The sequence below is a fragment of the Protomyctophum bolini genome, assembly GCF_963924005.1.
Source record: "Protomyctophum bolini genome assembly, chromosome: 18".
In the NCBI taxonomy this organism is placed as follows: Eukaryota; Metazoa; Chordata; class Actinopteri; order Myctophiformes; family Myctophidae; genus Protomyctophum; species Protomyctophum bolini.
Window position 1 is genome coordinate 11,099,402 of NC_137879.1, and position 23,572 is coordinate 11,122,973.

Genomic DNA, 23,572 nt, shown 5'->3' on the forward strand with positions numbered 1-23,572 from the left:
TCCTTCATCAGCCCTTAAGGCCTATTCATAGTTTGGATTTTCGGTGGTGAGGTGACCACCGCTAAAACACCCTAAAACAAAATACTTTCTGATGGGGGTCGATGGCCAAATCCAGATAACTCCAGGGGTCCTTGACATGAAAAAGTTTGAGCACCACAAAAGATTTTTCAGAATTTCGATGTAAGATTATTTACATGTTTGTTTAGTCCAGTCTGTGGCGTCTCACGAGCATGTGTGTGTGTGTGTCCCTCTCGTCATCAGCACGCTGTGTGACAACCTGCGGCGGGAGCGAGACCGAGCCGTGAGCGACCTGGCGGACGCCTTGAGGAACCTGGACGACATGAGGAAGCAGAAGAACGACGCTGTGCGGGAACTCAAGGAGCTGAAGTGAGTCAGTCAGTCCTCCGGTTCGGTTCACAGCTCTTCATTGTCACGCCATTTTCGTTCACAGGAGACGTTTGTTTTTTGGAGCCGCCAGCACCTCCTCTCTGCCATGCAGAAAAGACACACACACACACACACACACACACACACACCGTCTTTTGGTGGGTTATTTGTTAGTGCATATTCTTTTAACATATTTGAACTTTTGGGGAGAGCATCGTCGATGGCTTTCCTATGCAGAGGGTTGGAGAGACACGGTCACTCATATGAGCAGAGGTGTCTCTCTGGACATAACCTCGGTACCCAGGCTTTTATTTTTGTTCGCATTCGGCTCAACAAAAATAAAAGCCTGGGGAAACGCATAGGAAGATCTGGCATAAGAAGTGGGAGACGACTTGTATTTAGCTATCCAATAACAGTTGCAATGGGGCGTCGCCTCAAATTTGGTGATGTCAGTGTTCTCCGCTGTTTTCTACCGGGAGAGAAGGCGGGGGCGGGCACTCAGATCCGTGCTGGCACCAGCCCCCGCCCCTCTAGAGCAGAAATCTACACAGGCTGGGCCAGGCTACTCTGGACATGATATCCAGTGATATCCAGTGTTGAAATAAGCAACCAGCTGGTCTATGAAAACAAGCCCAAAAGAAACAATATTTACAAGCGACTTTACAGGAAAACCAGCCCAAAGTCGCTCAGAATAAGCAGACATGGCAACAATTTCCAAAGTGCTCCGTCACTCATAAAACACGGCCCCATAATATACAGCACTAGATCTTCACATTTCCATTTGTGTGGGAGACTTCAGACTTCAGACCGGAACTTTTGTGCCACCCAGTGGTGACAATGGTTTATCACTTACTGGATCTGAGTGCCATTCGGGTTGAACCGGTTCTGTTCTTTTTTTCCCCCCCGCCTAAATTAAAAGTTGGTTCAGAACTGAACAGAACATTATTTCTTGTGGGAACCAAAGTGGAGGTGTCACTATTCAGGTTGGAATATGCATGTATGTGATATAAACCATCATACAAAAATTAAATAAAGAACGGAACCAGTTCTAGAACCAAAGGGGCCTCAGTCAGACCAATCATAGACGTACAGTATGTCATACAGTATTATAGAATGTAGGGCCGGTCGTTATTATGACTTCAAATCAGTGCTATGATGATCATTGCAAACTTTTGCCTCGTTTACAATTAATGAACGATTATAAAAATAAATGGCAAAGATTGTGTCGTGCTGTGAGCGTGTCGATATCTCTGTACAACGCCCGTTCAGTATTGAATTGAGTGGTTTATAAAAAAAATACATGTCCATTCATTGATGTGTACAATTCTAAATTTGTCTATGAACAAAATTAAATCAGTTATTGGTTATAAATATGGATTTTTTGCTCCCGATCCGATCATTTGATTTTGAGTATCTGCCGATACCGATTTTTCACGATCCGATATTTATATTTGTATAGAACACTTTTTATATTTGTATAGAACACATATCACAATAGTTAATAGTACAATATCACAGACAATATCCAGTCTTAATACCATGATATGGATGTACTATTGATACTAGGGATGACCCGATCATGTTGGTTTTCTCCCAATCCGTTTCCCATTTGAAAATGACGTGATCATCAGCCCCTGATTTCGGATCGGGACAACCCTTGTTATACGTATCTGTTTTGAAATGTTTACAGTGTATTGTCCAGACCAGAGCCTTAGATATAGACAGAGTTACGCAAACTGTGTTCACTACATGGGGCCAGTCCAATGGCGGCTCTCCTACATAGACTTCTATTGAGAATGGGGACAACCAACTGGGACAAGTCCTGGACCCGAAGTAGGCAGAAATGCATTGGACTCAGGCAACAGCCCAGCTTTAATGATCTTAAATCTCTTTATTTTAGATTGTTTTGTAATTTGTAGTAATAGTACAACATAAACATTACAGAGACTTTAGTTGTTAGTTACTGTACAATACTTTAAAACAGTTGTCATGTTGCACATTATGCTTACAATTTGCGCCGCCCTTGTTGAAAACTATATATTTCCAACTCCAGCTTGTCTCAGTTCAGACTGCATGAACAGCGCTCGAGCGCTCGGTTTCCGCCCCCTCATTATCGTAACTGTTCTTTTAGATGGCTCTGGTCCAGACCTAACAGAGTTGTGAACAACAGAGAGAAGATGTTTTCAGTGTGGTGTCCAGACCTAACAGAGTTGTGAACAACAGAGAGAAGATGTTTTCAGTGTGGTGTGCAGACCCAACAGAGTTGTGAACAACAGAGAAGATGTTTTCAGTGTGGTGTCCAGACCCAACAGAGTTGTGAACAACAGAGAAGATGTTTTCAGTGTGGTGTCCAGACCCAACAGAGTTGTGAACAACAGAGAAGATGTTTTCAGTGTGGTGTCCAGACTCCAGACCTAACAGAGTTGTTTTGGAATGTTTTCAGTGTATTGTCCAGACCTAACAGAGTTGTGAACAACGTACAGGGAGAAGATGGAGGACCAGTTGGAGAGTGAAGCGAGGTATCGGCAGCTCATGGCCCACAGCTCACACGACTCCGCCATCGACACGGACTCCATGGAATGGGAGACGGAGGTCGTCGAGTTCGAGAAAGACAGAGTACGAACACGGCTCCGTTATTGTTTTCTACAAACGTAGTATACAAAGTACTGGAATACAGGCTTAAATACACATACATTTTTAGTATACAAAGTTGAAAGTACTAGAATCCTGGCTTAAAGTCATGTAATATACATTTTACGTCTGTGTTTGGCGCCATCTCTCGTAGCTCCTTTGTCATTACAGTGTTAAAATAGGGTCTCCCTGTCTCCAGCTCTTTAGAAAATGCACTTTGAGGCCAGGATACCTAATTTAATCTAATCGGGAAGAGAAAACTCACACAGAATACTGGATAAACTAGTGAAATTGGAAGTGATGACAAAGAAGTACGCAGAAATTGGCAACCCACCTGAAAATGTATTTTCTTTTTATTAAAACGATCAAGAGACGGGGAGATTCCTGTGACACTCTATAGTGTTTGCCTCACAATATAGAGCTTTAATTTTTGAACAACAAAAGAAAATACCACTTACTGTAACACTACGTTTAAATGTGATGAGACACTAATGCAATAATCAGAGATCCATGGTCTGTTCTTGTATCGTCTCGTTTCAGGAGGACATGGATTTGAAGGCACTTGGGTTTGATATCGCTGAAGGGGTAAATGATTCCTATTTACCAGGAGATTGTGGCATTTTTGTCAGTAAGGTGGACAAAGGAAGTATCGCAGAGGGAAGATTAAGGTAAACATTTTACCACAGATTCTCAATGCCGGGTCCGGGGAACCACCCAGGGGTCCAAATGGAACCCATTTGGAGGCCCGGGATCGCTGGCGTGGTGGCCCCCGGGGACCTGTAGGCCCTGACAGCGTGTCGCCGTATTCGACGAGTCCCGACCTCGACGGCCCTTGCATGCGTGCCACTCCCCATTTCCTGTCAAAAAAATTGTATCCTATCAATAATGTTTGTTTATGTTTATTTATTTGATATGGACATAACTATTATAAAGGCATACAAAGCACAACATAAATACATTAATATTGATACATTTGTACCCATGGGGGTCCCCGGACCTGGCATTGAGAACCAATTCACTGTACATCACGGTGCATAGCTGCAACATAGTTCCTTCTGCTCTTTGCATCATTTCCCTCCAAAAAAACCCAATGATTTGTTTGTTCTCCGTACGTACAGGGTGAATGATTGGCTGCTGAAGATAAACGACGTGGACCTGACCAATAAGGATAGAAAACAGGTAAACATTTTGAAGAAGAGTTCACTTCTTCTTCTTCTTCTTTTTGTATGTGTGTTGAAAACATCCAATAAATAAATAATAGGTGCAGTGAAACTGGATTATGTATTTAGTAGTGCCTCTGCTTTGCCACAAGACAGGCCGGGGTCGCCAGATAAATGATGGATAGTTAGGAACCAAATGGACCCTTACAGTATGTTGCTGTAACTCTTGAGAGTGTACAAATGGACCAGTAAGGGTCCAGATTAAATTAAAAGTGCAATTGTAAGTGATGAGACAAAGAAATGAGCAGACTAAATTGGAACTGGAAAATTATACTTTCTGAAATTATATCACCTATACCTGAAAATGTATTTTCTTTTTATTAAAGAGGTGGTGAGGCTGGGAGACCCCTGTTACTGAACAAACACTCTATAACAATATAGTGATTTAATGTATTTTATATATTTTAGTTTTAAGCAAAAAACACATAACTTAACCTATAGAGTTTAATTTGATACTGTGTCAATGTGTGGTTATTTGCTGTTGAAATGAACTGACCTCTAAACCAACCTTCCAACCAGGTGATGAAGGCGGTGCTCAGTGGAGAGGGAGTGATCAACATGGTGGTCCGACGGCGGAAGTCCCTGGGCGGGCGGATCGTCGCTCCCGTCCAGTTGAACCTCGTCGGTCACAAAGGTAGGCTCGTCATCCCAGAGCGTTCCTCCTGGCTGGACACAGCCTTTAATTTTGACAGCAATCTTAGATTTTTTTGCTTGTAGTCCGTCGTCTTTGTTTGAATGAAATTTCATTTTACTTTTAGTCATATTTTAGTCGTCTGAAAGGTTTTTGTTTTATCTCGTGGATGGCTTGGAATGGGTTGACTATAACTGCGCTGGACTGGACCCCAGTTCGGTTCTCAAAGGGGGGTTGATACAATGACAATAGAAGTTAATGTCTGTGGTTGTCTTCCCATAATGAATGAACAGAATTGTTGTTCTTTTTGTCTTCCCAGACTGTGGCATCGGGCTGGAGAGTGGAGTGTTTGTGGCTGCGCTGTCTCAGGGCAGTCCAGCTGCCAAGGACAGCTGTCTCACTGTCGGGGACAGACTGCTAGCTGTAAGTTCACACTGTCTCACTGTCTCACTGTCGGGGACAGACTGCTAGCTGTAAGTTCACACTGTCTCACTGTCGGGGACAGACTGCTAGCTGTAAGTTTACACTGTCTCACTGTCTCACTGTCGGGGACAGACTGCTAGCTGTAAGTTCACACTGTCTCACTGTCTCACTGTCGGGGACAGACTGCTAGCTGTAAGTTCACACTGTCTCACTGTCGGGGACAGACTGCTAGCTGTAAGTTCACACTGTCTCACTGTCTCACTGTCGGGGACAGACTGCTAGCTGTAAGTTCACACTGTCTCACTGTCGGGGACAGACTGCTAGCTGTAAGTTCACACTGTCTCACTGTCTCACTGTCGGGGACAGACTGCTAGCTGTAAGTTCACACGGTTCGCTTTTAATCCATGCCTCCTGGTGGAGACTAGAGCTGCACTAACATTAACCTCTAGTGCCCTCTAGTGTTGCGTAATACATCATTTATCTCTGCAAAGTTGCCTTTGTTAGGGAAGCCATCTATATATATTTTTTTTCTTTCTTTCTTTCTTGCTATGATGTTGTAGTTGAACAGGGTGCAGATTCTTGACGATGTACACGACAAAAGATAAACAGAAGTGTTTATCAGAGGGTACAGATGCTTCTCTCATCGTCGTGCATATTATTCATGACCCCCCCCCCCCCCCCCCCGTACTTCACAGATAAACGGAATTGCACTTGACAACAAGACCCTGACCGAATGTGAAGCTCTGCTGAGGAACTGCCGCGAGTCCCTGAGCATATCCCTTATGAAGGTAAATGAAGTCTGCATCAGTCCCTGAGCATATCCCTTATGAAGGTAAATGAAGTCTGCATTAATCCCTGAGCATATCCCTTATGAAGGTAAATGAAGTCTGCATCAGTCCCTGAGCATATCCCTTATGAAGGTAAATGAAGTCTGCATCAGTCCCTGAACATATCCCTTATGAAGGTAAATGAAGTCTGCATCAGTCCCTGAACATATCCCTTATGAAGGTAAATGAAGTCTGCATCAGTCCCTGAACATATCCATTATGAAGGTAAATGAAGTCTGCATTAGTCCCTGAACATATCCCTTATGAAGGTAAATGAAGTCTGCATTAGTCCCTGAGCATATCCCTTATGAAGGTAAATGAAGTCTGCATCAGTCCCTGAACATATCCCTTATGAAGGTAAATGAAGTCTGCATCAGTCCCTGAACATATCCCTTATGAAGGTAAATGAAGTCTGCATCAGTCCCTGAGCATATCCCTTATGAAGGTAAATGAAGTCTGCATCAGTCCCTGAGCATATCCCTTATGAAGGTAAATGAACACTACAACAGATGGGGATCAAGGTGAAAGCCAAAGTCAATTTTGTGAGTCATTGCAATCTTAGCATTTGTTTTGCTTTGGTTTAGATTAAGATGGATGGAACATTATCTTTCTTTAATGCTGAATGTCTCATCCTGGAATGAGTCACAGAGGGAGCCGATTGCGTGTTGCCTCATGTCGAAGGTAACGAGGATCAATCCTTTCCCTGTGCTCTCAGTTCCTCCCACACAGCTGCTCCGGGCAGAGTTTATTCGAGAGCCTGAGAGACTCGGAGAAGAGTCTGAGCTGCCGGCTGCACTCGTGCGAGCTCCACCACGCCAAGAACTGCAGGAACGCCAAGCACAACAACAGCTCCACGCAGACCGACATCTACAGCCCCGGCGGCTCTCCGAGCGCCGATGGCAGCGTCCATAAAGACAATATGGCCGACACTTTGGACGGCGGTGGCGGTGGCTCGCCGTGCTACCACAAGCCGTTCTCCAGCGGGTCCCTGCGCTCCCGTGGCCCCCCCTCCTCCTCCTCCTCCTCGCACCGGGGGGGCTCCTCCACCCCGCACAGCCCCTCCCCCTCGGAACCCCATCAGGAGTTCTTCTACAGGAGGGCGGAGATCCACCGGCGTCCCCCCGCCACCCTCCCCCCCGCTGTGGTCTCCGTCGACTGTGCCCCCCAGCAGGTATAGCCACAGTCACAATGAATACATGGTCACCTTTATCGCAATTATTTGAGATAACTACGATTAATTTTGCATGTGTGTGTGTGGGAGAATGTTTAAGCCTGATGAAAAGATGAAAAACTATATTATTGTGACCGTAGGCTATGAAAACCTGTCAGTGACTCAACACTGACCTCATCAAACCCTGGTTAGCAATACATGGAGAAGACTGGATCATCACCTAGATCTGCACATATGGAGCCTGTCCATTAAAAATTCAAACCCTGTACACTCAAGACACTGCCCCCGCAGCCACCCTTAGATCGCCATATATATATAGACCTGACCTGATTCAATATGTTGATCTGACCTGATCAAACCCTGTACACTCAGACACACTCCATGGCCACACCTCATCAAAGCCTGTACACTCAAGACACTGCCCCCGCAGCCACCCTTATTATATATAGAGCTGACCTGTTCTGACATTCCATAATGTTGATCTGACCCATAGACTGTAAAAAAATATGGACAAAGCGTTCCCCGGGTCTAACGTGAACGTAAAATGAAGCCTGAAATCCCTTGCACTGTAAGTCGCCATCTTTCAAGCTCCGTTTGAGCCCAGTTTGGCCATTGGCTGGCCCAGACAACGAGGCAGGACTTCCCCCCTTCTTCTTCGTTGGTTTTTATTTTGACTCGAGTGGGTGGGGAATCCCGTTCATGAACTGTAACGGTAGCCACGCCCCTCAGAACATGCGCGACTTTATGGTCATTTCTTTTATAAATGGGGCCATCATTTTCCAAAAAGAATATTATGACATTAGAAATGAGACTTTAAACTAGTGACTGGAAGCGAAAAGTATTCATGACCATGTTTATTAAGGTAATACAGTCTAGGTGAAGTTGGGCCCAAATACATGGACTTCTATGGGGCTATGGGTTTTTTTGAGCCCAATGATAGCGCCACAACAGGCCATTATATGAACTTTCATTTCCTTAGTGGCTTCACAAAAAATCTGTCTGACTGCCCCCCTGATCTGACCTCATGAAACCATGTACACTCAGACACGCTCCATATATGGCCAGTACAGATTAGAATTCATTCCATATGTTGATCTGAAAGCGCTCGCCCAGCAATCTGCCGTCACCCAGGCGGATGCGTGCACTTCTTGCCCTCGCCCTTTGGAGTGGAAATTGTCCGATCCTTGGCCGATCGATCGGAGCACCTACGTGTCAGTGATTTCTTTGTATCTTTTAGTTATTTGTCAAAAAGTGCCCTGTGCAATTTGTGATCACGAAGCCTAAAAGACAAACGGAATTATTTACACTTTTAAAACGTTCCAAGGTTCAATACAAACAATCAATGGTCAACTTTAAAATGTGTAACCGTGCCAGCCCTACCACCAGCAGTCCTCTCCGGACAGAACGCAGGAGAAGGCCAGCGCCGGGGGCACGTGGCCCAAGGTGATGGTGGGAGTGGGAGGAGCCTCCGTACCCGAGGCGTGCGCCCAGCTCTCCATCTACAAGAAGCCCGTCAAGCAGCGCAAGTCCATCTTCGACGTGGTGGACGCGTTCAAGAGGCCCGTCGACGCCGCGCCCCCCAAGCTGGACTACCTGTCCCTGTCGCAGCTGCCCAGGTCGGTGTTGATTTCATTGACTAGAACTATGACGAAATATGTTCGTCGACTACCTTTTTTTTTTCGCCTGAGGAAAACTAAATGAAAACTAAGCTCTGATGACTAAAGCTATAACTGAATACTATACTGACAATTTGATCAACAAATTAGAACTAGACTAAAATGTTATGGAGGGACTATAATCCGGTAGAACTAAAAGACAAGACATTATGGGTTATATCTTGCGCCACCCCTTATCCCTAAACTTATTTGTCATTTTTTACTATTTAAAAAAACCTTTTAACATAGTTCTACAAATGATTTTCAAAATAGTAAAAAATGGCAAATAAGTTTTGGGATATTGCATGCTGAAAATAGCAGATCTACAAGCTCACAACTCTCCGCGCTGCGACGCGTTGTGAGCTTGTAGATCTGCTATTTTCAGCATGTAACAAAGTGCAAAATCTGACGCCATCAAGGCCCGCCAAAATACATTTTGGTCGACTAAATCAATAGATTTAGTCAACTAAAATTATATTTAGTCCACTAAAACTAGACTAATACTAAAATACTAGTATAGGACTTAAAATATGACTCAAACTAAATTTAAGTTTCATTCAAAAGACTATGACTAAAACAAAACTTGCTGTCCTAATCAACACTATGCCCAATGCAGGGGGCACCACTCCCCGCAGAGCTCCAAGTCGGAGGGGGGGGCCGGGGGGGGTCCTCCCGTTCCGGCCCCTCCTCCCACGCCGCCCGCCAGGAGCGACTCGTTCCGGTTCAAGCACCGGCAGCAGAACAGCTCGGCGTCCGACTCCACCATCACCGCCACGGGCAACGGAACGCCGTCAGCCTCCTCCCCGGCCCGGCCGCTAAGCCCCCTGGTAAACCAACCGTCCGTCACTATTGGCACATATTTATACTCATTTGAGATTCTTTCGTAGTGGTGGTATATCGAAAAATATATCGCGATTTTTTTTTTTTCATGACTCAATATTTAAATCGAATCGCAAAGTTCAGAATACATTTTTATTCATTCATTTATTCATTCATGTATTTTTAATTTTTTTCATGTCAGAAAGACTGATTGACGTTAGCGGATTGGACAGTAGGTTTCTTATCACTCAGATGTAATCGAGGCAGCTATGGCTGCGATTAGGAAACGCGGAGACTTCCGACGTGGCGTTGGTTGTTTTTTTCTTCTTTACAATGCCTAAAAGGCACACTACACAGACATCTCAATTTGATTTGTATATATGTTCCAAGGGACATTGACATCTCTAACTATAAATGCACCAAGTCTCTGTGTGTGTGTGTGTGTGTACTGTTGTAATGCACGTAACTCGAGAACCGTTCGCCCCACCGACTTCGAATTCGACACACGTTCCACACCCCCACAGAGAGTGCAGTGCGGACTGCGGACCCCCCAACCACTGTGTCGGTCGGACACAGTGGTTGTCCAGAAGCACTACAAATAGCCACTGCCCCGGGCTCTGGACAGGGCAGTGGCACTCCAAAACGCAGTCAAATTGTCAATCGAACTGTAGTGAATGGTCCCAAGTAAAATGTCATGATCCTGACGACGCTGCCCCCTACAGGACAGCGGGGACACGGCGGGGAAGCAGCACTACTACGCAGACACCTCGTCGTCTCCGGCGGAGTCCTCCAAGATGACGGGCTCCAGGAAGCCCCCCGCCGAGGAGGAGGAGGAGGAGGGTGGGAAAAGGCCGAGGACGGAGGAGCAGGACAGGAAGCGCTACCGGCCCAAGTCTGCCCCGGCGCTAAGGCGAAACGTCACCCCTCTGCACATCCCCATCATGCCTATCCAGGTATGTATCAACCCATTTTCACCTTCTACTAATGTCTTCAAATTTTTTTTTGAAAAAAGATTATGTTTCTATGCCAGTGGTTCTCAATCTATTTCATGTCAAGGACCCCCATACCGTAATTATCTATATTTGTCTGCGGACCCCCCATCTTAACACATTATGTGCCCTTGTATTCTTGGCCAATTACTTTTGGGGGTCCTTGACATGAATATGTTTGAGAACGACTGACAAAAACATGCGGTTTTTCAGAAAACTGTGATTGAATGATTTAGAAGAATCTTTTTGAATGTTGACCTCGGGTCAAGTACTTTTCCCACCTACTGTTGTCCTCCTGTGCAGGTCCATGGTTTCTCCACTGACGAGCAGTCCCCAGAGCCGGTGGACCTGGTGCGTTTCTCTCCCATGCGCTCCCATCGCTACAGCATGCCCTTCGTACCGCCAGGCTACAGCAGCACCATGTCTGCCCGTAAGTCCCCTCGGCCTCTCCCTCCCGGCTGCCACCCTAACCACCCTCACAGTCTTTTGTTGGGTTACAACAATCGGTTATGTTTCTCTTGATTAATTGAATAATCAAGGGCACATTTTTATCTTACAGGACTTTGCGGTCCAAGTACGAACAATACTGTGTGTAGTGTGTACGTGTGTGCATGTGTGCGTGTGTGCGTGCACGAGCACCCGTGCATGCGCACCCGTGCGTGCATCAAGTACTCATGCCTAGAAATAATAAAATCTTGATTTAGGGTTTGAAGTGATTGTGATCAGCCTCTAGGATAAATAAATAACATATTATCATCTCTGCTTCTGACTCTCTCTCTCTCTCTCACCCTGTTCCGTGGTGTCTCCCATCCTTTGGGCGTGCAGACCCTCCCCATCGAGGCCTGGCCCCCTGCCCCGCTGAGACGGCTGTGATAAGGCACCCGGTCTACACCGCCTGGAGCCACGAGATCCAACCCCCTCCTCCTCCTCCTCCTCCTCTTCCTCCACCTCCTGGGCCAGGGGTCCACCCACAGTCACACACCAGGTGAGATCCAACCCCCTCCTCCTCCTCCTCCTGGTCTAGGAGTCCACCCATAGTCACACACCAGGTGAGATCCAACCCCCTCCTCCTCCACCTCCTGGTCTAGGAGTCCACCCATAGTCACACACCAGGTGAGATCCAACCCCCTCCTCCTCCTCCTTCCCTGGACTGTTGCCATGTCCGCTTGGGGACCCCTTTTGGTGTTTTATGCGTTATGTTATACTTTAGCTATTGAAAAATAGCAGATCTACAAGCTCATAGCGTGGCACTCGGTGCTATCTATAGCTTGTAGATCTGATATTTTTGGAAAAATGGCGCAAATCTTTGAATATGCATTCTTTCAGAGCGAACGTTTTTAACTCAAAGCATTGTTTCTGGCGGTCCCTGGAAAAACATATTTTCATGGGGGTCTGCGGCCAAATACACAACAATTCTGGGGGTCCTTGACATGAAAAATGTTAACTATCCTTTTAGGATATAGAAGTTTTTTTTTTCTTTTTTTGAATTGAATTGGTAAATGAGTTACATTTTTTTATTTTAATTGGTAAATGGGTTAAAAGTACTTTTAACGATGGCGCATATGTATAGTTCTGGACATTGGTGTGGATGGATGGCCCTTAACTCATGGCTTTTCCCTCCAAATCTAGTCCCCAGCATCAAGGACGCCTCAGTCTGGACCTCAGCCACAAACGCTCTGGAGGAGAGTTCTCTGAGACTGCCCACAGTCACCCAGCACCACACAGTACCAACTCCCTGCCCTCCAGCGCCAGACTACTGGGTAAATAAACACTGAAGCCAGTGGGGGTTTTTTTCAAGGCCCATTCTTTATTTGGCGTTTGAGCCACAGACCGCCATTTGATGAGATGTAGCCTCTCAGACCCTAATCTGAGTTCCCAGAAGTTTTATTTTTCGCCACTAGGCGGGCGAGAAAAAAGGAACTTCTGGGAAAAAAGGAACGTATCCCTGTGAGGGAAGTACGTTGCGCTCAGAATCTGAGCGGACACTCCCCTTTCCGGTCTGAAGCACTGTGCATACCATGAAAATAGTCCGAAGGGAATCCAATTCCAAATTGAATTGTAGTAGGCCACCACCGCTCAAGGAGCAATTGTTTCCCTTCCGTCTTATTTAGATGTAGCGCCCACTCCATGTGGAACCCGCCCCTGTCTTTTGATTCGCATTTCATTTGAAATGCAACGCACTGGGCCACGCCTCTGCTGCACAGGATCTGAGGCCAATTTTCCTAGACTACTCAGACCCAAAACGAAAGAATATTTTGTTGTCGTTGGATGCGATTTTGTGCACAATTCCATGCTGTATTGATGTTGGTACCATTAGGAGAGACAACAGGGAGACGTTGATCAAAATATCAATTCTTCTACATTCTCTAATTGTGTAAATTATCTAACTCAAATGTTTAACAATAATGTCACTGTTGACTGAGAGCGTAAAATGAAACCATTTTACGCTCTCGAGAGTTAAAGATCTATATGAGGGTAAATTAGGTTACCAACTCTCCATTATTCAGCTGGGGACCACCTGGAACCCCCTCAAGGACCACTGGTGGTCCCCGGACCACTGGTTGAGAACCACTGACTTAAGGGTAGCAGTGTCCATCTATTAATAGATTATGTAACTGATGTTATAATGGGGTCATAGTTTGATGGAATCAACTCTCCTACATTGTCGGTTATCTTTTTTCCCAAATAAGTAAATCCTTTAAAAAAACCTATTAACTGTTACCTAAGTCTCTCAGATTATTTAGGATTTGGTGTTGTTCACCTTGTAGCCTGAAAATTCACCAAAACACCTGATTAGTTCCATAAGGGACGGCAGGGACTGAACTAGATTTCTCAAACACTATATTTGATTATTATTGTGTATTTTTTACGTCCGTCTGCTCTATTTTGTATTTTTATGATTGTATTTTAATCAAATAATGGAGAAGCAGCCCTCAGCTCTACTGCACTGCATGTAGGCCTAAACGACCAGACTTTCCTCGCCTAACATGAGCTGTGAATATTGACTTTGTCTCTCTAGGATCTTCCACTACTTTACAGTTCAGGACGGAACGCATTAAACTCCCAACAACACGGTATCCACGTGCAACTGGCTCTGACAGAGGTAACTATGGAGTGACTCTTAACTCTAACCTCAGTCTTTACCGACCACATAAGTAAACATAAAGCAAAGTTGTTGTACAGCGCTGTTTCACGTTGTTTTCACTTCCGCGTTTCCTAGTCGCCTACTCATGGTACACACTACACAGTATGGCAGGGCTTTCACTTCTAGTGATTTTGACTAGTTGTCTAGTTTGCCTACCTATTATTATGTTTTAAATAATAGTTTACATTTAAAAACTGTGTACATTGGTGACATTGGTGCTGATCTTGAGGCCTCTTTTTTTTCCTTATCAACTAGTGAACTAGTACCAAACAAGGTTGATTTACTAGTCGACTAGTTGAATAGTCGACTAGTTGCTTAGAGCCCTAGTACATAGTACATAGGAAATGTCCATATTGCCTCCATTGCATGGTCTTGATAAGGACCATATTGTTGTCCATATTGCCTCCATTGCATGGTCTTGATAAGGACCATATTGTTGTCCATATTGCCTCCATTGCATGGTCTTGATAAGGACCATATTGTTGATGACATGGGTGTAAATGACGGTGGTGTTGTGTTGTCCAGGCTCCCTGTCTCACTCAGAGTGCAGCAGCCCCACGCCTCCTCCCATGTCTCCCGTCAACATGATGGAGACGTCGTCCTTCGGCAGCACGCCGTCGTCGCAGAGCTCCATCTCCATCTCCACGACGCTGCCTCCCAGGATCTCCGTCAGCCCCGCGCCGGTCGGAGACAGGCCGCGCAGCGACAGGTACAGGCCCAGATAGATGCCCCCACACGGGATGCACACACAGGTCCGACACACCGGAGGTCCGACATGCGGAAACACAGCGGTCGGACATGCGGTCGGGGCGACATTTTTTACTTTTCAAAAGAATTTCAGGAAAAATAGTGCCCTATTAAGTATTAGGGCTGAAGTGATTTAATTCATTATGTAAGTTAGTTTGTGTCCCCGTGAAACACAAACTTTATCTTTTGGGGTCTCGAGCTAAAAAAATTGTGAACCCCTGTGGGCTTATAGATGGTATGCGTGACATCATCTTCATACCCGGAAATTATGCGGGAACGCCTACTTTCTGAAGTCCTATCTGATTGCATAAAACAAAGTTAAACAACGTTACACTCACTTTGACACTCTATTTGCCACTCACATTATGCAAGTGCATACCCTCTATTCTAATAATTATTGCAGAAACCGCCTGCATCAGAGTAATAACGTGCTTTTATTTATTCTAATAATAATTGAATAACTTGCCTGCATCAGCGTAAATGGTAAATGGTGCATTTATTTGTCCAAGGCGCTTTTTCAGAGATTGTGCATTACATACACCCATTCACACACCGATGCAAACCATGCAAGGCACCAACCTGATAAAGTCCTTTTGAAACAGTAAACAACAGCGTCCCACTTTTCTTAGCAGGCCACATCGTTAGCAGGTTCACCATCTATCCATCATGGCCCCAAATCATGTCACCCACCTGCCAGTCATGTGATACTCCTCCCCTCCATCACTGTACTAGATCAGTGGTTCTCAAAGTGTGGTCCGGGGACCCACAGGGGTCCTTGAGGAGGGGTTCCAGGGGGTCTCTCCCCCAGGGAGTTCTGGGGGTCCTTGGCCAAATTAGTCGTCCTTGAAATGAAAGAAGCTTGAGAACCGCTGGTGTAGATCTAGATGATAACTTCTCTCTTCTCCATCGTTTCCTTCTCAATCTCTACCTTCTCACAGGCTCCCCCTGCAGGCTAAGGATAAGTTCTTCTCTTTAAAAAGCTTGAGGTGTGTTTGTTAAGCGCTGCTCGGAGCAAACGTTGCACCCCACCCTTGATACCTGCGAACATTCCATACACCATGCTTTCCAAGAGACTGAGCACAGTACTCGATTTTTTTTGGTTTGACAGCCCTGAACGTTTGTTCAAATAGACGCCGTTGCCTGTGAAAGGCCTCATTATTTTTGCTGCGCTTCTGATTAATTCAGAGTGCTGCTGAATCTTGTACTGTATGATCTGTACTGTACGATCGCATGACTTGGAATCATCTAGAATGCCATTATTCGTGCATGCTGGGCTCGTCTCCGTTTCTGCACGTTGAAACCTTGTAACAGAGAACGGACGGCAGGGAGCGCATCTTTATTTATGTCGGTCTAGGGAGCTGCGTTGCTTTTCTCTGCTCATGATCGCTTTGACTCTCATAGCAGTCTCTTTTGCCTTTTAGTATTATATGGTATGTTCTTGTTCTTGCTTGACGTTTTAAACAGTGCAACAGTTTTTTAACAGTGCAAATAATAGTGAAATATATCTATTATGAGTATGACTCGGTTCATCTGTCATGATTCAGATGATCTGCAAACCCTCAGTACCGTTCTCTCTGTATTTGGTCTCTGCTATTCATTTCCCTCTACACCAAAACCTCTTTGCCGATCTTGTGAGATGGTAGATCTGATATTTTCTGCGAATGTATGTCCCCTGCAATAGGGAGGTGGTTAAAATGACCTTTACCGTTCCCTCCCCCTTGCTCCCCCCCTCCCCCGAAAAGGCCGTATTTAGAAGAACCACGCAACGTGACGGTGCAGAAAGGGGCGGAGCCACTCGGCATCTCCATCGTGAGCGGCGAGAACGGCGGAGTGTTTGTGTCCAAGGTGACGGCGGGCAGCATCGCCCACCAGGCCCGCATGGAGTACGGAGACCAGCTACTGGAGGTACTTATACACTAACTACTACCCACCAGGCCCGCTTGGAGGTACTTATACACTAACTACTACTAACTACTACCCACCAGGCCCGCTTGGAGGTACTTATACACTAACTACTACTAACTACTACCCACCAGGCCCGCTTGGAGGTACTTATACACTAACTACTGACCAGTGGTGCGAAGTAACTAAGTACATTTACTCAAGTAAGATTGTTTGATCTTTTCCAAACTCCACCACAATTATTTGAAAACTTTAGTTACTAGTTACGTATGTAACGTATGTATGTAATTTTGATTATTATTACAAAACATACATTACCCACTACACGTTTCTACGATTTGATAATAGCCGATCTACAAGCTCACAATGCGTCGCAATCTGCTGCTATTTTCAAAATATATATTTTTATACATTTGAAAACTTGTGGTTTCAGTTCAACGGGATCAACCTGCGGAACGCCAACGAGCAGCAGGCGCGGCTGGTGATTGGCCAGCAGTGTGACACCGTCACCATCCTGGCTCAGTACAACCCTCACATGTTCCAGCTGGGAAACCACTCCCGCTCGGGGTAAGGAAACCACTCCCGCTCGGGGTAAGGAAACCACTCCCGCTCGGGGTAAGGAAACCACTCCCGCTCGGGGTAAGGAAACCACTCCCGCTCGGGGTAAGGAAACCACTCCCGCTCGGGGTAAGGAAACCACTCCCGCTCGGGGTAAGGAAACCACTCCCGCTCGGGGTAAGGAAACCACTCCCGTTTGGGGTAAGGAAACCACTCCCGCTCGGGCTAAAGGCCTATTCATAGTCTGGATTTTCGGTGGTAAGGTGACCACCGCTCCGGTGGTGAGCTGACCACCGGAGCTGAAATAACGTTGAGCGGTGGTGAGTAAAAACAGAGAGAAGGGCTGGAGTGGTGGCGGTGGTTTGCTCTTCACCGCGGCTCGTGACGTCATGTTGTAGTTCGGTGGTCACCCCACCACCGTAAATCCAGACTATGTATGAGCCTTAAGGAAACCACTCCAGCTCTGTTATTTAGATTTAGCCTGTTATCTCTCTATGTTACCACATCAATCAAGCATGGAATTGTGAACAAATTCGTATCCAACGATAACAAAATTCATTGGTCTTGCGTCTGCAACGTTAAATCTCATCAAACGGTGGTCCGTGGCTCAAATAACGAAAATATAACGGGTCTTGATATGAAAAAGTTTGAAAACCACTGGTCTAGACTCTCACGTTCTCAGCCTTAATAAGCCTTAAGGTCTTAATGGACCATTAAGGAAAAGATTATTATTTTTTTGTCCCCTCAGCTCTCAGATAGAGTCCAGCGGCAGCAGTCAGCTGAGCCCGGCAGACAGCGGCGCCACCACCCCGGACAACATGTCCGCCATCGACACGCTGAGCGAGCAGGACGAGGAGGGCACCATGACGCCTCCGTCCAAACAGACCACGCCCGCCACCAGCCCCCACAGCTCCTTCAGGTAAACGTCCAAACAGACCACGCCCGCCACCAGCCCCCACAGCTCCTTCAGGTAAACGTCCAAACAGACCACGCCCGCCACCAGCCCCCACAGCTCCTTCAGGTAAACGTACTCTAAACAGACCACGCCCGCCACCAGCCCCCACAGCTCCTTCAGGTAAACGTCCAAACAGACCACGCCCCCACAGCTCCTTCAGGTAAACGTCCAAACGCCTTGGTCAGAGCTCCCAGACATGTTTTGCGCATGCGTGCAGCCACTTCACTTCCTTGTTTTCGGGCCGGCAAGACTTGCTTTTATATCTCTGAATCTACGGCACTCTCCATGGTTTTGATCAGAACGCTGATGTTCTGTCCTAATTTCTGACTTAACCAAGCATCTCGTTTGGAATATTAACGCTTCTAAAGAGAGATCAGACGAGGTAGTAATGGAACATTGCTTGGCACTCTAGTTCCTTTTATTCTTAAAAGTTCCCCAGCAAAAGTGTGTTAGTAATTATTAACTCAACTCAATATTATGCGAGTGTTTACATGGTCTGCTTCTCTCTCTCAGGCTGCCTGGCACAGGGTCCCGCAAGGCCCCGGAGCCGCCCCGCCTGGTGAGGCTGAAGAGGACCCAGGTGGAGCTGGGGGTTCAGATCTGTGGCGGTAACCTCCATGGGATCTTTGTGGAAGGTGTGGACGACGACAGCCCTGCCAAGAGCCCTGAAGGTCTCCTGCCCGGAGACCTGATACTGGAGGTAGCAGCAGCAGCATTGAGTCATCCTCCTTTTAGCATCCGTCCAAAGCCATCATGTTTATTATAGATTAACGCTTCTATAATACAGTGCGTTAATATATAATAAAACCTTGACTAGGAGTTTTACAAAGTTACAGTGTGCAGACTTCTATTTTTTATATATATTGTCAGACACACATACTGTGTAATATACACTGGCATTATGGATGGAATAGTAGTAAAAATAAAGGAACAATAGACAAATACCCAATATCTGCACTGCGTCTGTTATCTGTCTGGCTGTGTAAATTATGACCACTTTTCCCACTGTTTGTGTTTCATTAATGTGTGCGCTTTACGAACAGTACAATGGCGTCCACATGAAGAAGAAGACAGCGGAGGAGGCTTACCTGGAAATGTTGAAACCAGCTGAGACGGCGACGTTTAAAGTCCAACGATGTGTGGAAGATCTGGCCATGGTCAAAGCTTCCCCGGGAGACGGGTTCTTCGTTAGGTAAACACGACGACACACGCCATAATGTTTTAGTTTTTTCCATTTCATAACCGTGCCACGTCGTCTGACATCAGGAAAAACATCGATGACACTTTGAATGAATCTCTCCCTAGGACTGTCACAATAATTACATAATAGTCTAATCGCATTATTTGCATAATTGTCACAATCGTTGAGACCATGTTGAAACATTTTCATACGTGTCACTTTGAGACGTGTTGTGAGCTTGTACATCAGCTATTTCTGCTATGTTTTAAAACCTTTTTTAAGTATAAAAAAAAGTATAAAAATGTCTTAGTATATTTCAGTTATTTGACATATCTACCCTTGATTACGGGGCAAACTGAAATGTATTCTTTATTCATATGTTCCAATGTTCAATGCAAAAAAAAACCCACAATTAAATCGTCAATCGCAATTATTTGTGAGACAATTAATTTATTGTAGTCTTTAATTTGAAATGGTGCCAGCCCTAACCCCTTCCGTCTGTCCACACAGAGCACTTTATGAGCGGGTGGCGGAGGTGGAGCAGGAGCTGAGCTTTAAGAGAGACGACATCCTGTACGTTGAAGACACTCTGCCCAGCGGAAACTTTGGCTACTGGGTGGCCTGGCAGCTGGACGAGAGCGCACGCAAGATGGAGAAAGGGCAGATTCCTAGTAAATACCTGTAAGGAAGCAGTGGATCTCAACCGCTTTTAAAAAATGTCAATCTTCAGTATTAATTTAACTCTGAGAGTGTATGAATGGAGCAAAACAAATCTTGAGTATTTCTTCCAACACTTCTGTAAGCATCTGTGTCATTTTAGATTTTTGCTTTGGCTGTTCAAAAGCAGCAGATATAAGGCCTTTTCAGACAGGGAGAGACTGACGTGCCTAGTAATTAATTTTCAATGAGAGGCGTGAGTTTATTTTTGGACGAGCGGAGAAGTTGAGGGGCGACAACGCAGAGCCAGGATTGTGGTGACCTTTTTTTTTTTGGGGGTCTTTAAATCGGCTAACGATGGTGTAATTAATGTCACATGAACGGTCTGTAATCTAATGTCTTAACTTTCCAACTCTCTCCCCACCACCAGAATGGACCAGGAGATGTACAGGAGGCACAGCGTGCCCGACATGAAGGACGAGAACGGCGCCAGCAAGACGCTGTCGGCCGCCGCCCGCCGCTCCTTCTTCCGCAGGAAGCAGAAGCACAAGCGCAGCGGGTCCAAGGACGGCAAGGACATGATGGCGCTGGACGCCATCAGCACCGACTCCTTCCCCATCACGGACGGTGAGGAATTTAAGCAATATTGCACTTACCGTCATTAATGGCACGCCTGCGTTGCGGCAGGAACGGGCCGATAGGCGAGTTCCGTAAGCAGCGCAGAAGCAGCACCTCTATAATCTAATCCAGGAGATCGTCAAGATTTCCTCTGCCGTTCGCTTCCTTTTTCTCTTTCTGGGGAAAACGCCTGTATCTCGGCTCTCTTCTTCTCCTTGACATTTTTGTCCAGACATGGCCATAACTAGAGAACGGATGGATGCTTTGACAAAAAAAAAAGAAAAGCAGAATCACAAAGAAACGACCGGGGGATCGATCAAACTGGAGATTAAGTAGTCGACGAACATTATTCGTCATAGTTTTGGTCTACAAAAGCAACACTGATACTGACGTGTTTTCTTTCTGTCTCTCTGTCCAGAGGGAGTCAGCCTGGCGTACCAGCGGGTGCAGAAGGTGGAATGCTCGTCCCCTAGACCTGTGCTGATCTTGGGGCCTCTGGTGGAGGCCAGTAAGGACATGCTGGTTAAAGAGGCCCCTGAGAAGTTCTATCGCTGCCTGCCTGGTGAGCTCTAGACTCTTGGCTTGGTGTGTGTGTGTGTGTGTGTGTGTGTGTGTGTGTGTGTGTGTGTGTGTGTGTGAGTGAGTGGGGGGGGGGGGGAGGAAACGCACCCCAGATGACAAAAAAAGAATAAAAAGACCATTACTGCATCAAAACTAATCAACAAACCATACTATAAAAACTAGTAAAACATTGGCCAAAGTAATATAAAAGAAAGTTGTGAAAATAGCTGATCGATCTACAAACGCCTCGCAGTGCGCGGTTTGTAAATCACAATATTTGTGTGTTCAACACAGTCAAACTAAATGCAATGCCTCAACTCCTACATTTCAAGTGCTTGTCAGGGATTCTCTTAGGGGGCGTCGCGACCCGAAAGGACCACTGTGTCGGTTTGCTTTGTTTATAATGTCTCGGGTCATTTATGGTCATCACATCTCGTTCGTTAGTTGAACGGGATTAGGGTAGCAAAGCAAATACGCTTGAAAACGACACGTTTTAAAGTCCCTTCAACTTATTCAACATGTTTTTTCTTTCCAGAGGTGATGAAGGCGTCTCAGCAGGCCATTGAGCGAGGCGTGAAGGATTGCGTTTTCATCGACTTCAAACGAAGGAGCGGCCACTTTGACGTGACAACTGTCGCCTCAATTAAGGAAATCACAGAGCGGGTACGCCGTGTGCAGGCCTGTGTGAACTGAGTAACTAGAATACTGTGACCATCTCTCCATAAAGTGCACACTTCTGATTCAATTACACACTGTTGATAATAAAACAACATCATTTAATTGCTTATAATTCCCAGGCCAGTTGAACATTAGCTTGTTGTATTTATTCATTTAATATATAGTAAATTAATAAATACAATGGAGGGTATGCGCATGACATCATCATCATACCTGGAAGTTATGCGGGAACGCCCACTGAGTAGCAAACAACTACTTTCTGGCCTTGACAGCCCCATGATACATCCAAAAAGAAAAGTCCTATTTGATTGCATTAAATGACTTTAAACGACATTAAATTCACTTTGCCACTCGATCTGCCATTCACTTTATGCATGTGCACACTCTCTATAATCTAATTGGCACTAACTTGGCATTTTAATCAGGTCTCATCAAGGTGCTAGATTTATTATAAATTTCGAATAATCTAGTTTTAATTAAATTGAGTTTTTTTTTTACTTTTTACTTTTTTTGAAGGGTAACTGTATGATCGCAACGTTACACTGGAGGGTCGTGCTTTACCTATAGACTATTGGCACTTCCTGCAGCGTTCCTGCAGCAAGGCTGATTATTGTCGTGCCAATAATCAACCGTAAAGCACACCCTCTCGTGCAATATTGCTTAAAACATTTGGAAACAAGCCCAAGTAAGCACTGATACACTTTAGAAACAAGTGTAAAAAAAGACAGTGTACTGTGTGTGTCGGGGTGATTATGTTCAATTTCCCCAGCCCATTTCTCACGTTTTGTCCTATTTTCTCCCGTAGAACTGTCACTGTTTGCTTGACATAGCTCCTCACGCCATCGAGCGACTCCACAGCGTTCACATCTACCCAATCGTCATATTCATTCGCTACAAAAATGCCAAGCAGATAAAGTGAGTAGTTCACGCCATTATGGATGTTTGTGTTGTTTTTGTATTATTATTTTCTTTTCTTTGCTACCTAAAGAAATGTCACGGCTGTGTCTACTGTCAAGTGCTCATGTTGTCGTGGTTGTTTCTCTGCAATTTGATTTCATGTCATTGATTGTTCTGGAGAACACACACACACACATGCTAGCACACACACACACACACGCACGCACGCACGCACGCACGCACGCACGCACACATACGCGCGCAGAGGCCTTAGACAGATGCTCAAGCTACTCTTGTGTTTTTGAGTGGTGCAACCACTCCTATACAGAACTTTGTGTCTCTCTGTTGTACACACACACACACACACACACACACACACACACACACACACACACACACATATTAACTGTGTACATTATTGTGGGTGTGACAGTACAGTACAGTGACAGTACAGTACAGTAGAGCTATGCGTGTCTCTGGCTGTGTCCCTGGCTGGGTCCGAGCACGAAAATAGCATGTGGTTTGTTTTCATCACCAAGTGTCACTGTTGTGCAGACTAACACACACACACACACACACACACACACACACACACACACACATTGGCTGTATATATGATGATTTGGGGCTTGACAGTACAGTACAGTGGCAGTACAGTAAAGGGTGTCTACTAGGGTAGGTACCCTCACAAAAAACATGCAGTAATCCTGATGGAGGGGAAAGGAACTGGTGATTGACATCAAGAAGGGCCTGTCGGCTCACTTCACGGCTTCTATAGTAGGAAAACCCACAATGCTAGATCTTGTTGAGCTGGTCATTCTAAAAGTATAGTTCTCAAGTCCAAAAAGTGGGAAACAATGTCTTACAGTGTCTATCCTGTGCCATTGTCTTCAGGTTACAGTATTTTATTTGATATGGTTT

The 23,572-nt window shown here is 45.5% G+C and overlaps 1 protein-coding gene across 4 annotated transcripts in view; it reads left to right on the forward strand.

The window, feature by feature from the left end:
* Positions 1-23,572, forward strand: part of LOC308332613 (disks large homolog 5-like) — a 47,172-nt gene that overhangs the window by 19,279 nt on the left and 4,321 nt on the right. For 3 of the 4 annotated variants that reach the window (XR_013965728.1, XM_080788589.1, XM_080788590.1), the window contains exons 10-36: positions 262-387; positions 2,871-3,003; positions 3,559-3,686; positions 4,137-4,197; positions 4,758-4,872; positions 5,189-5,292; positions 5,988-6,080; positions 6,835-7,290; positions 8,665-8,906; positions 9,562-9,772; positions 10,487-10,717; positions 11,057-11,183; positions 11,579-11,738; positions 12,383-12,513; positions 13,773-13,856; positions 14,424-14,607; positions 15,584-15,631; positions 16,388-16,550; positions 16,981-17,114; positions 17,854-18,024; positions 18,574-18,760; positions 19,104-19,252; positions 19,751-19,921; positions 20,328-20,524; positions 20,934-21,077; positions 21,612-21,739; positions 22,560-22,669. Coding sequence is in view for 3 of the 4 variants with exons in the window: in XM_080788589.1 (XP_080644715.1) it covers positions 262-387; positions 2,871-3,003; positions 3,559-3,686; positions 4,137-4,197; positions 4,758-4,872; positions 5,189-5,292; positions 5,988-6,080; positions 6,835-7,290; positions 8,665-8,906; positions 9,562-9,772; positions 10,487-10,717; positions 11,057-11,183; positions 11,579-11,738; positions 12,383-12,513; positions 13,773-13,856; positions 14,424-14,607; positions 15,584-15,631; positions 16,388-16,550; positions 16,981-17,114; positions 17,854-18,024; positions 18,574-18,760; positions 19,104-19,252; positions 19,751-19,921; positions 20,328-20,524; positions 20,934-21,077; positions 21,612-21,739; positions 22,560-22,669 (4,188 nt within the window). In the remaining variant the exon portion in view is untranslated. The remainder of the gene's footprint in view (positions 1-261; positions 388-2,870; positions 3,004-3,558; positions 3,687-4,136; positions 4,198-4,757; positions 4,873-5,188; positions 5,293-5,987; positions 6,081-6,834; positions 7,291-8,664; positions 8,907-9,561; positions 9,773-10,486; positions 10,718-11,056; positions 11,184-11,578; positions 11,739-12,382; positions 12,514-13,772; positions 13,857-14,423; positions 14,608-15,583; positions 15,632-16,387; positions 16,551-16,980; positions 17,115-17,853; positions 18,025-18,573; positions 18,761-19,103; positions 19,253-19,750; positions 19,922-20,327; positions 20,525-20,933; positions 21,078-21,611; positions 21,740-22,559; positions 22,670-23,572) is intronic. The other variant, XM_080788591.1, reaches the window with a different exon arrangement.